General features: G+C 40.9%; 1 protein-coding gene across 1 annotated transcript in view; it reads left to right on the top strand.

The window, feature by feature from the left end:
- The window catches only part of LOC143365351 (kinesin-like protein KIF13A), a 145593-nt gene that overhangs the window by 96173 nt on the left and 37337 nt on the right, over positions 1-12083 (top strand). Inside the window, exon 3 of the mRNA XM_076805447.1 lies at positions 9734-9897. Within this exon, the coding sequence (XP_076661562.1) occupies positions 9734-9897 (164 nt within the window). The remainder of the gene's footprint in view (positions 1-9733; positions 9898-12083) is intronic.

The raw sequence follows: 12083 nt of genomic DNA, 5'->3' as shown, positions 1-12083 counted from the left end.
GTGACACGATACTCGTTCTGTAATTCGTTTTTCTTTCCGTTCTTCGATTTTTTTGCTGTCCGTTGAATCCTTGCGTTCTCAGAGTCTTTTGTGACTCACTATTTTATTTAACAGTAACATCATTCGTTTGTATGCATAATAATGCATTGCTTAGCTCTTAACGGTCCGGAAGTATTTCAAGTTTACTTCCCACCAGGTCCGAGCTATTTTTCATACGAAGAGAGACTGTGAACTCAACATTTTTATATCAAGTATAGAAAGGAAAGTATTTATATTCTATTTTATATATATTTATATTTTTTTTATTTTTGCCGCCATATACGCGGCAATTGGACCCAGTAAGTAAAAGTGCCATGCCGCTTATATGGCGGCATTGGTCCGTTAAGGGTTAAAAATTGCAAAATTCAATGAAAATCAAAAACCAAAATAATAAACGTTGGGAGATTATTCAAAATTCTTTTTTATCTAGTTTCATTTAATTTTTGTCAACTTTCGTATGTTATGTGGATAGTCTAAGTAGCTAAGATAAGCGTTAGTATGTCAAAAAATTTAATTAACGCTAAATTTAACAAGCATTGAAAGCAACTAATAACGTAACGTAAGGATTCGGGAAATTAATTCGTGTCGAACACGTTGCTTAACATTTGAAGATGTCAAAATACAGTTGAACGCGGAGATTGCGGGAGACAGTTTGCAAACGCGTGTCGCGAGCGGTAATTAAAAGGGCGAAATCGCGGGGAATCGACGCAGTGGAGGAATCGATACGGCGAACTGGAAATTATTCCCGAGGCTAAGCCGACTTTCTACGGTTCGGATGCAAATTGGGGGAAAAGGCGGAGGGTTGGCGAGCGTCCCAGCAGGCGGCGGATGTACAAGGCGAACAGTGAATCGGGGCTTTAACGAAGGTAAACTTAATTAAGGCGGTTGTCACTGGCGCGGCATGGCAGAGGCTGCGTAGGTCGAGAGCCAGCCGTTGGACCCGTTGTAGCCAATAAATCGGGGATTTCGCTCGTGTAATATCGCAGACGGTTTAGCCCTCGGCCAGCTGAACTGTCCGGTGAACCCGTGTGAACCGTTTTATGTCCGCTCGTGCACGGCGGTTGAATGATTCTTGCCGGTCCGGCCGTATATTATCCGTGTTACGACCGGTACGAATTACTGCGGCTCTATACAACGAACGGACCACTTTCATTTCGTTACTTTCCAGCCGAACGTCCATCCAACAGGTTAAGCCACTCCAAACTGACGCGCGTCGTGAGATATTGTTGTACGAGTACCTATAAATATTGTCGAATTCAAAAAGTGCTTAGAAAAATTATTGATCCCAAAAAAGGCAGCGAAGTGACGCCTAAAATTTTTGCCAAAGGATTGCATCGCAAAATGTTTATTTTGCCCGAAGATCCACAGTCTAATAATTCTAACCCATTAAATTCAAATTAAATGTACTAGGAATTTATTAATTCATTTTTCTAGAGAAGTGTCTCACCTATAAATATAATCGAACACAAAGGGAGGTTATAAAAATGATAGATCTCAAAAAAGGCAGCAAAATGACGCCTAAAATTTTTGCCAAAATAAGAAATCCCAAAATGTTTATTTTTCTCGAAGATCCGCAGTCCACTAATAATTCTAACCCATTAAATTCAAATTAAATATACTAGGAATTTATTCATTAATTTTTCTAGAGACGTGTCTCACCTACAAATATTGTCGAACACAAAGGGAGGTTATAAAAATGATTGATCCTAAAAAAAGGCAGCAAAATGACGCCTAAAATTTTTGCCAAAAGAAGGAATCCCAAAATGTTTATTTTTCTCGAAGATCCGCAGTCCACTAATAATTCTAACCCATTAAATTCAAATTAAATATACTAGCAATTTATTAATTAATTTTTCTAGAGAAATGTCTCACCTATAAATATTGTCGAACACAAAGGGAGGTTATAAAAATGATTGATCTCAAAAAAGGCAACAAAATGACGCCTAAAATTTTTGCCAAAATAAGGAATCCCAAAATGTTTATTTTTCTCGAAGATCCGCAGTCCACTAATAATTCTAATCCATTAAATTCAAATTAAATATACTAGCAATTTATTAATTCATTTTTCTAGAGAAGTGTCTCACCTATAAATATTGTCGAACACAAAGGAAGGTTATAAAAATGATTGATTTCAAAAAAGGCAACAAAATGACGCCTAAAATTTTTGCCAAAATAAGGAATCCCAAAATGTTTATTTTTCTCGAAGATCCGCAGTCCACTAATAATTCTAACCCATTAAATTCAAATTAAATATACTAGGAATTTATTAATTTATTTTTCTAGAGAAGTGTCTCACCTATAAATATAATCGAACACAAACGGAGGTTATAAAAATGATTGATCCCAAAAAAGGCAGCAAAGTGAAAGCTGAAATTCGTGCTAAAAAAGGGATTCGCCGAATAAGTGGAACGATGAGTCACCCTAAGTTAGGAACGAGTTAACCTAAGTTTGGAACGACGGTCGTGAGACGTCGGCCCGAATACAACCAATTATGCCGCACCGTTATAACCCAGTTACACCGTCTGACCACCTGTACACCTTTACTACTGACGGGGTCTGACCACCGCAGAGGCTCGCGTGCCGAAGGCCGTGTTGGATCTCCTCGTCCATATACCGTACACTGCGGGGGTGTGTTCCCGTGTACATAGGGTGTTAATAAAAGACCAGAGCTCCCCTTTCGTAAGGTCACCAATCTACTGGGTGAGTCAGCGCGTTTCGTTATCGCCTTGAGAGTATCGCTCGAAACAGGCACAGACTGTTCCATAGTTCTAATGCCATGGAACTCATCAGGGTTGAGTGATCGATCCCTTGCTGCTGGCCGGTGGCGAATTACCCTTATGACTCATGATTTCTATAGCAGCTGTGCTCATCAAAGTCGCTTAATAAGTTACTGGAACTTTCCAGAAAACAAAATGACTTTTGGGAAGATTAAACACGATTGCCCGTGTTCCGATTGTTAATTCTTTTCTGTTGCGAATTTCTTTCGATAGTTCTTGGAACCTCAAGATAAAATAAGATCAGTTTAGACCAAGATCAACGGTGACCTTCACAATTAATAAAACAAGGGACGGATGAGGAAGTGTTGGAGAAAATTTGTTGGTACGTTTCCGAAGAAAAGCTAAAAAGCTTGTCGGGGGAAATACATCGAGATCGCCTATTAAATCGCAGTTTCGAGGACACACCCTGTAGCTAGATGGTCGAAGGGGTTCGGTCACGCGATGGTCAGCCTGGCCCCCCCAGCCCTGTTCCGAGGGGGGACACGGTCCCGATTAAAAGGAGTATCGAGCGGCCTACGTTTCCTTCGCATACAAGTCCGCGGATCCGCAGCGTGCTAGAAACACGGAAACGGATCTGGTCGACGGTGTGCCGGTCCGCTCGGCCCAATTTGCGTGTGCCAAGTGTTTCCGTGATCCACCGACCATTTTTTTCGTGGTCCCGATCCTTTTTCAACGGGGTGAACGAACCCCGCTGTCGTTCACGCGAGCCTATCTACCATCGGGACCCGGGGAGCTTCACAACTTTGGCAACGAAGGTATCTTTCTTCTCTGTTCCGTTGCGCGAGAAACTTTTTGCCCGGTTCTCAACGTGTTGCGGTGGTTCGATGTTCGCCAATTCACATTTTTTATTGACCAATTTGTTAGCTTCGAAGTTTTGTTGTCTTTATGTTCAGTTTGAGTCTGCATTCATAATTTGAGTGTCGCATTTGTGGTGGACACGAGAAACCAAAAATTAGAACGCTTGTTTAATAAATAGAGGATTTGATATTTCCATGAGTGAAATGGGTAGGTCAGATAGAATACAGTCAAAAAATAACAAAAGTTCAAGGATTTTTATAAAGGAAGACGAAAATTTTATGTAATTCCGGAAGACATGAACACTTATTTAATAGTAAACGTAAAAATAATTTTAGTGTATCGACACGGTATCAGCAACTTAGAATTGTTAAGGGAAGAAACAAATTTTTATTTGGTTCCAGTGCCCTTTTATTTGTCATATATTTTAGCAAAACATTTTTATTCTCCACTCTTTTCCACTATTAATAACATAGGATTAGAAAAAACAAGGTTTATTATAGCAATAACCTTTGTGTCACCCCTTGCAGCACTCGGATCCCAACAAAGTTTGATCTTAAAATCCCAAAAGTTTGATCGTAACAAAGATCTCAACTAAATTGTGTCAGCCACATAAAACCGACGCGACAGTCAGTGTCAGTGATATATTATCAAATAAAATGTGCAGTAGTGAAATTTTAGAAAACTTGATGTACCCAAGTGCAATTTGCCTTTGAATCTTGGAGACCTGATACATGAGTTCACGGAAAAGCTAATAAATAAAACTTGATCCATCTCCCCTCTCGTGAGCAGTTTCAATAAACCGGAAATAAGATTTCGGTGGTGTAAGGAGATTAGGAGTTTAGAATTTTATGGGATATTTCAATGCTATAAATGCATAAAGTTCCGCACTCGATTCTCACGTGTAGCACATAATTCTTGATCCAGTCTCCATAATGAATTTTTACTGCGGTGTACTACGGCGAACTGAATTTTATTAGAATCTGTCAATCTACGGAACGTTTTCATAAACTAAATCAATTTTCCGCGATTCTTGCCAGAGAAACTTCTTTAGTATTTTGAGAGGTTAAATAAGTTTTAATATTTTAATCTTTCTCATATAAGATTTCATTTTTCGTGTTTCCATCATGTCTGTCGATATTTTCAATCGTTTTATTTTATTTTAAGCAATTTTTTGACACTTTCAAAATGTCCAAAGAAGTTCTAAAAATTAAATTACGATCAATTCTTTGCAATGTTCACGAATTAACAAGCGCTCGAAGCTGTTTCTTATCGACTCGCGATAAAAACGGCGAGAGTTTGTCGAATCAATTCGATGGCCGTCGCTAGCGTTCATTTTATCTCCTAATAGAGATCATAAAGAGCGCTTGGAAGCGGGTCGAAGAAAGTTGCTCGTGATTTCGAGATTTCTCCGAGTTATTTTCGAGGGAGTATTTCACATTTTTATTGTTCCATTGTTCTTCCACGGTGATTGGGATCGCTTCTGATCCTGCCCCATCAGCTTTGTAATTGGAATTAAAAAAGGAACTGACGAAAATATTGCCTCGAGCCGGTACAACGTTTATCGATCGAACGGGGATCATACATTTATTCGACAGAAATAAACGGGCCACTCGATCCTTAAGTGGGTGTATCGAACGATATGCAGACTTTTGCCAACTATATTTTATCGATCCCGCTCAATTGGAATGCCCGAGTCGTAAGCAACTCGCTTAATCTTCCATAAATAGTTGCTGGGAAGAACAGTGCCTTCAAAATGTTCCTCAAATTATAGTTTCCCATATTTTCAACTACGAACAAGAAATAATAATCATTAACGTGGAAATTACAGAAATAATCACAGTTTCCCGCAACGTTACAAGTGACTCACTCTATTCAATTTAATTGTTTTAACATTCATGATTCAGGAGATCAATTCTTTCTGGTCACGTTATTTAAGATTGAAAAAAATTCAGAATCCACTTTCCCCTTATCACACTGAGCTAATTTTTCTTGATTCTTCAAAGCACGAGTACAGTGTCCACTGTAATGACTCTCCGCGATAATTTTATTTGTTTGTCTATCATTTTCTTGTTTATTTACTGCGGATACGCTCCGTACTCCTTCGAGTCGCCAGAAGATTTTCAATTCGCAATTTCCCGGCGGATTTTCGCAAGTTATCGACAATAGAAGTCATCGATAGTTGGCGGCAGCGACTCGCTTATGGCACGAGCCAGCGTCGCAAGTTCGCAGAATCCCGTCGAGCAACTATGTGCCAACAATACTGACATTATTCTCCGGAAACTTTTCTATCGGTTGTCTAATCGGCACTCCCCGGCGGACTCGGCCCGCGTAATTATGCAAATCGGCCGTAACCCGCACGGCCGCCATTGTTGTTCGGATTTAAGGCGGCGTTGGAACCCGGCGCAGTCGAAACTTCCGGTACCGTGCACCCCCGCAAAACCCCTCCTCCTCTCTCTCTCTCTCTCCCCTCTCCCCCTTCCTCCCCTTCGGTAATCCTGGAAAACTCGAGAGGGAGACGTCTCTTGGCACGTTCGAGAGAGCTCGGCGTGCGACGCGATCGAAAAAGTTTTATCGGCCGAGACCGATCCGCCGGTTAGGCGAATCGGTGTCCTGCGACGGGTTTTATGAACTTTCTGGGACGGTGCATCGATTCCGGTGCACGTCCCCCTCGTTTAGCCAGACATGCTGTCGCGGCTGCAGTGTACTTTGCAACGGACTGCAAAGATGGTCTCGCTTCAGTGACTTGTGATGCGTGGATCGATAATTATTTTATTCGACACGCCCCGTACTTTCATTCTCGTCCCAGCATCCCTGCACTCGAATGTGCATTTCTAATTACTTCTTGCACCCGATACAATTCCAAAATAAAACAGTTACCTAGACAGCCTGAACGCATTTTAGTTTCGAAGCGTTTGAAGCATGGTCTGGAAAATCTGATTAATAGTTTGAGACATGGATCCGATCCGAGGCATTTAATAGTAAAAAATGTAAAGATTGCCCGGACACCCCGAAGACGTCAGTGACCCTATTGTTTGTCCGTCAGGTCTCGCGTCGCGAAATCGCAACGTTGTTCCGCGGCGTCACCGCGAGCTAAACGTTCCAGTTCTTTTTTTTTCACCGGCCCGGAAAAACCGATGGAAACTGATCACTCGGGGAGAAAATGCGACGGGAAATCAATATCAGGGGCCGATGCGTATAACGCCCAGTCGTATCCAGCGACTTCGGATCTTTTGACGTTTGAGACAGGGTCGGTCGTGCGCTCGGATATCCAGGACAAGAGGAAATCACTTTCATTCCCGGGGAGCTGGCATACGGTGTTTCCGCCATTGCGAAACCAGACTCGTTCGATAATTCGCGAAAATAACGTCGCCCCTTTCGCCGTCGCGGAGCTCAACTGATATTTCGCGGCTCGAAAGATCAAGGGGGCCCAATTACTGTGGGGGATGCCAATTACTCTGCCTACATTAATTATACTTATTTTCACAGCGTAAAGAATATTAAACGTGAGATATGTAACATACAGTGACCCCCACTAATATTCGGACGCTATTAAAGATCGTATAACTTTGTTAACATTGGATCGTACGACTTGGATTTTTTTTTAAGAAGTTAGTATATGTATAATTGATACAGTTGTACAAAACGTACTTTTTAAATTTTTAATATAAGCCCGTATAAAAAAGTTGCAAAATACATCTTTCAGTATTTTCTCTGCAATTTCGACAAATTGAAATTTTAATCAAACATTTCTTTCACGTTGTGTAGCGAACCAATTGTTCTGACTTGTCAAAAAAATTCAAGTAGTATAGTGCAATATTGACAAAGTTATGCGATTTTTAAGAACTTACGAATATTAGTGAGAGTCACTGTATATATTAACTGATTTGAATTAAAAAATATTAATATCTCTTTTTTAGTGTTCATTACGCTATAAAAGTAAGTATAATTAATATACGCACTTTAATTGGCACCCCTACAGTAATGAGGTCCCTCACCCTATTCAAAGTTCGCAATGGAAAATCGAATTGAGGGTAATCCAGAAACTTTTAAACGACTTAGGCGAGTTTATGAAATATTCTCTCAGACGATCAGAAAATGAAATATAAAAGATCTTGCCTGGTTTACCGATAAATCTATTCTAAGCTATCCTAAGCTATTCTACGTTGAAGTAGAAAAATAAAGGTTGATTTATGAATTTGTTCAGCGGCTCGTGAGCTTTCGTGTTTGCAAATTACTTGCCACAACAACAAGACTTTATAAAGATCAATAGTAGAATATATCGTAGTTTTCTTGCTAGGTAAAATTAAGAAATATTGTGTAGTTTCATTCGAAAATATTCGAACGATGCATAGTCGATTTTTCACTTTCATAAAATAATCTTACGATCAAAAGGTCAAAAAATGTTATGGAAATTAGCGATTAAATTTTGTTCTTCTCCTAAGTGAAAAAAAGAAAGTGTTGTACAGGTTGGTTCATAATTGTTCGAATAATTTATGTGCGGTCTGATTGTGGAAAATACTGTTCCTATGGAAGAAAGACGTTCCCACGTATAACGAAGTCATTATTTTCCACGTCGAAGACAATCTACACGGTGATTCATAAGTGCATAATTTCCCAAAGTCTTCCAGCTCGCAGCGATGTTTTTAAAATGAGTTGAAAGTACCTGTGTTGAGAAACCACTTTTGGCCACACTATTTCTCTTTTAAAAAAAAAACTTCGTATCGAAACTGTACATGTATAATTATTTTGCATGTTGATAATAGAGATAATAAGATAACTGAAAGCTGAGATAGCAGCGTTTTGATAGATCGTCCGAGCGCTGAAACACTGCACCGAAGTAAAACGAAAGAAAACGGTCCGGGTGTTCTCGAATCCGAACGTTTCAGAGCCAGCTTTAATTTCGGGATCTTTCACGGTCGTTAATTATAAGATTATTAAGCCGGCATTGTTCATTCTTACCTCGCGTTACAAAGACGGTCTTTCCGGGGGAACTTCTAAGACAGAATTAATTCCGTTTCATTGTCAGCGCAAACAGGGGGCCGCCATTAATTTCTCAGCGACACATTTCAGAAACCTGGCCTCGCACGTTCCCCCGAGACCGCGATGCTGGGATTTAATATCCAGAATGCTTTTAGCGGAGAAACGGTTGATTTGCAGCCCTCGTACGACGGTGCTCGATGATTCTTTCATTATCGAGGCCCCCAGATGCCCACAAATCGATGTTAACATATATCCGTGATTATTCATATAATGTTATTGTCTCCCGCGGGGAGCTCTTGGGATCCCAGCCACTACGACGAAGCAGTGTCATCCTCAATTAATATACATTGTGGGAAACTATGAGAAAAATTGCGATTGTATTGCCGTTATCCGCAGCTTCTCAATTTTCTTCTTCGAACTATCGCTTTTTCTCTGTACACGCAGACTTTCTTTATAAATTACTGCAACACAAAATAAGATTTTATCAACACTTCATCTGCTGGTAATTATTTAATGGTTACGCTAAAATCTTCAAGCCCAGATATGGAATTTAATAATTTATTTTATTACCATTTGAGAAAACATTTGTTAGATTCTTTTTGGTATAATACAATCACTGTAATACAATCACTTCTTTAAATTGCATTCTACATTTTTTAATGCTCTCGTTAATATAATTTTCTTCGAGAAAATTGCAGGACTGCATCAACAGATCAAAATTATGTTCTCATAGATCATAGAGGACAGGCGAAGATCAACTGAGTATATTTTAAACAGCATCATACATTTTTTGACGCCATAGTCGACGCAGTCTAGAGACATTTTAATGCGACTCCTGAATTAATGAACTTTGCCCACAACTGGCTTAGTACTTTTTGTATAAAAAAATTACAAACTACACCGAACAGTGTATTAAAAATAATATAGCGTAATTTTACAAAATCTAGTTGACCAAGCCGTGTCAAGTGTACTCGAAGCCATTCAACTTGCATGTGCAATTTTTTTGTGTCACCAATCGTTTCGCAGATATTCCAAGGTGTTGACTCGAGAGGTCTATTTCTGCGTACACCTGTGCACTTCTTTAGATCGGCAATTTTGGCCACCGTATTAATCGAGTCCCGACGTTTTACCTGTTGCAGGAACAAGCCAAAAACGTTCGCGTTCGACCATTGTTTTCACTCGTTGGATCCGACCGCGGACAATTTCGCGAGCCAGGACGTGGTGTTCGACGCTCTGGGCCGCGACATTTTGGACAATGCGTTCCAGGGTTACAACGCCTGCATTTTCGCTTACGGACAAACCGGTAAGTATGCTCGTTAATTATCTTTCTCCGCGGACAAGCCGTCTGCAAAACAGTGCGGTACGAGCCGAGGGACAGCGATTTTATACGAAGCGGTAAAGGGAATGTCTATATACCGGGTGATTCGGAAAACTAGGTCGGAACTATAGCACATAAAGAAGTTAGAAAAAAAAAAATTATGGGCGAAACTTTCGCACGTGTCATTTGTCATTCTACGACTCGGAAAGTTTAACGTTCCTTTGTTAAATGACGCTCTATTATTTCTTTATGGGCATCGATCTCTTGGATCACTCGAGTTCAAACGGTGCTAAATTCTAAAATTGACGCTCCGACTGACAACTCTTCGTATTCAGTTCGAAGTAGAGTCTACGACATAAAATGTCCGTTTAAAATAAATATTTTTTGCTAGCTAGAAAATATCCAAACGAACGCGATTCAATTATTCCTTCTTTAAATAGAGCGTGCTTCATTTTCTTGTTTTTTTTTTTTTTAATATTTTCGGAGCAGAAAATGATGGCATTAACGATACCGTGCCTCGTGGAAGTACTCCTTTCGGATTGAAGGGAAACGGCATCGGTTAAGGGCCGACTGGCGTCTCGAGATATAAGGGTTAAGGGTGGAGCAGTAACGACGTCAATTAAGAGAGAAGAATAGTAACGCTGTAGGCCGTGATAACTGAAATTTATTATAATGCCGTGGGCTGTAATTTAGGGACCCTGCCCGAGACACCAAGGTGCGGAAGCGGAAAGGTTAAGGGTTAACTGTGCCCGGGAAAATATCAACGTCGACTTATGATCAAGACAAATAATCAGAAGCGAGAACAAAGTTTTTCTCAATTAAAAAATTCGTAACAAAAAGTATCAATTAAAAAATTCGTAACAGGTCTAAAACTTCCCCCAATGTTAAGAGAAGCACAGCACGATTCCACATTTTGCAAAGATAAGATGCCAGTTGTCGGGATACAAAATTCATGGGTTTCCGTATCAGTTATAGTGTCTAGACTCTAGAGCATAGACCTACGTTCATGCATCTTTCATCGGCATCAATGTCTCGTATCTAGACACTAGATCCGCTGTCGGAAGTTCTTACAATCCTTTAATTATGGATCACAATGTATATTCGTAAAATTCGCTTGTCAATCAAAAACGAGACAGTGTCGGTCACGAACAAACAATTGCGCCCGTAGCTTCTAAAATTTCGGTAGAATGTGAAAACTAACAATACAAATCAACTTGTACACATCTGACATTTACGCGACGATCTAAAATGGAACAGTAACCATCGTCACGGTAATAAAGTTATGGTAGATAAAGATCTATGGTAGACTCTCGACCGTAAACATAGGTTCGTACATATTTTATCTCCATGATTGCCTATAGTCTAGACCAGGGCTGGGCACGTTTGCCTCTATTGAGGCAAAACCGTCCCTACCATAGCGCCGTTACCATGGGGAAAGGGCGCGAAGTGTTGTCGGACGAGGGAAGTGGGCACGAGGGGAAAAAGTTGCCCCCTCTCTCTGCCAGTCGCGTCACGTGACCGGGCCGTGGCGGAAGCGTGGGGGGATGGCGCGGCAGAAGGGGAAGTTAGAGTGGGGACGCAAGTCTTAATCTGGCAACATTGGGTGCTCGTTGCACGGAAGAAGCGTTGGTGGGGGAAGCAAGCGTTCGAGGGGAAAGTAAGCGTTGGTGGGGGAAGCAAGCGTTTGAGGGGAAAGCAAGCGTTTGAGGGGAAAGTAAGCGTTGGTGGGGGAAGCAAGCGTTGGTGGGGCCCCAACCGTGCCCAGCACTGGTCTAGACTCTCGGTCCATGTTACCAAAAGCAATCGGTAGCTGATAATAAATTGATTGCAATGAACATTACAATGTACATCCTTTTCTCCATTTATAAATCATCTAATACATTCCTCACAGTAGATCATCAAGTAGGACCTGAACAATTGGAAGACTCTATCGATCTCCAAAAGCTATCGAGCGTCCCCCATTCGTTCGCGGCGACATTTATTTCTCCCGATAAGAGCGTAACATCGTTACCCTCACCCCGCAGCGCAGTTTAACGCCGCAAATAATGCAATTAGAGAGGTCAGCGTCGATGAACGTCCACGGTTGATCTAACGCGAGACATTGACCCAAGCGTCGCGACGCCGAGAGCGTCTCTTTGCCTCTTTGCTCGTCGTGTCGCGACCCGCGCGGG

The sequence above is a fragment of the Halictus rubicundus genome, chromosome 2 (assembly GCF_050948215.1).
Source record: "Halictus rubicundus isolate RS-2024b chromosome 2, iyHalRubi1_principal, whole genome shotgun sequence".
NCBI lineage: Eukaryota > Metazoa > Arthropoda > Insecta > Hymenoptera > Halictidae > Halictus > Halictus rubicundus.
This window is presented reverse-complemented; position numbering and strand designations above follow the sequence as displayed.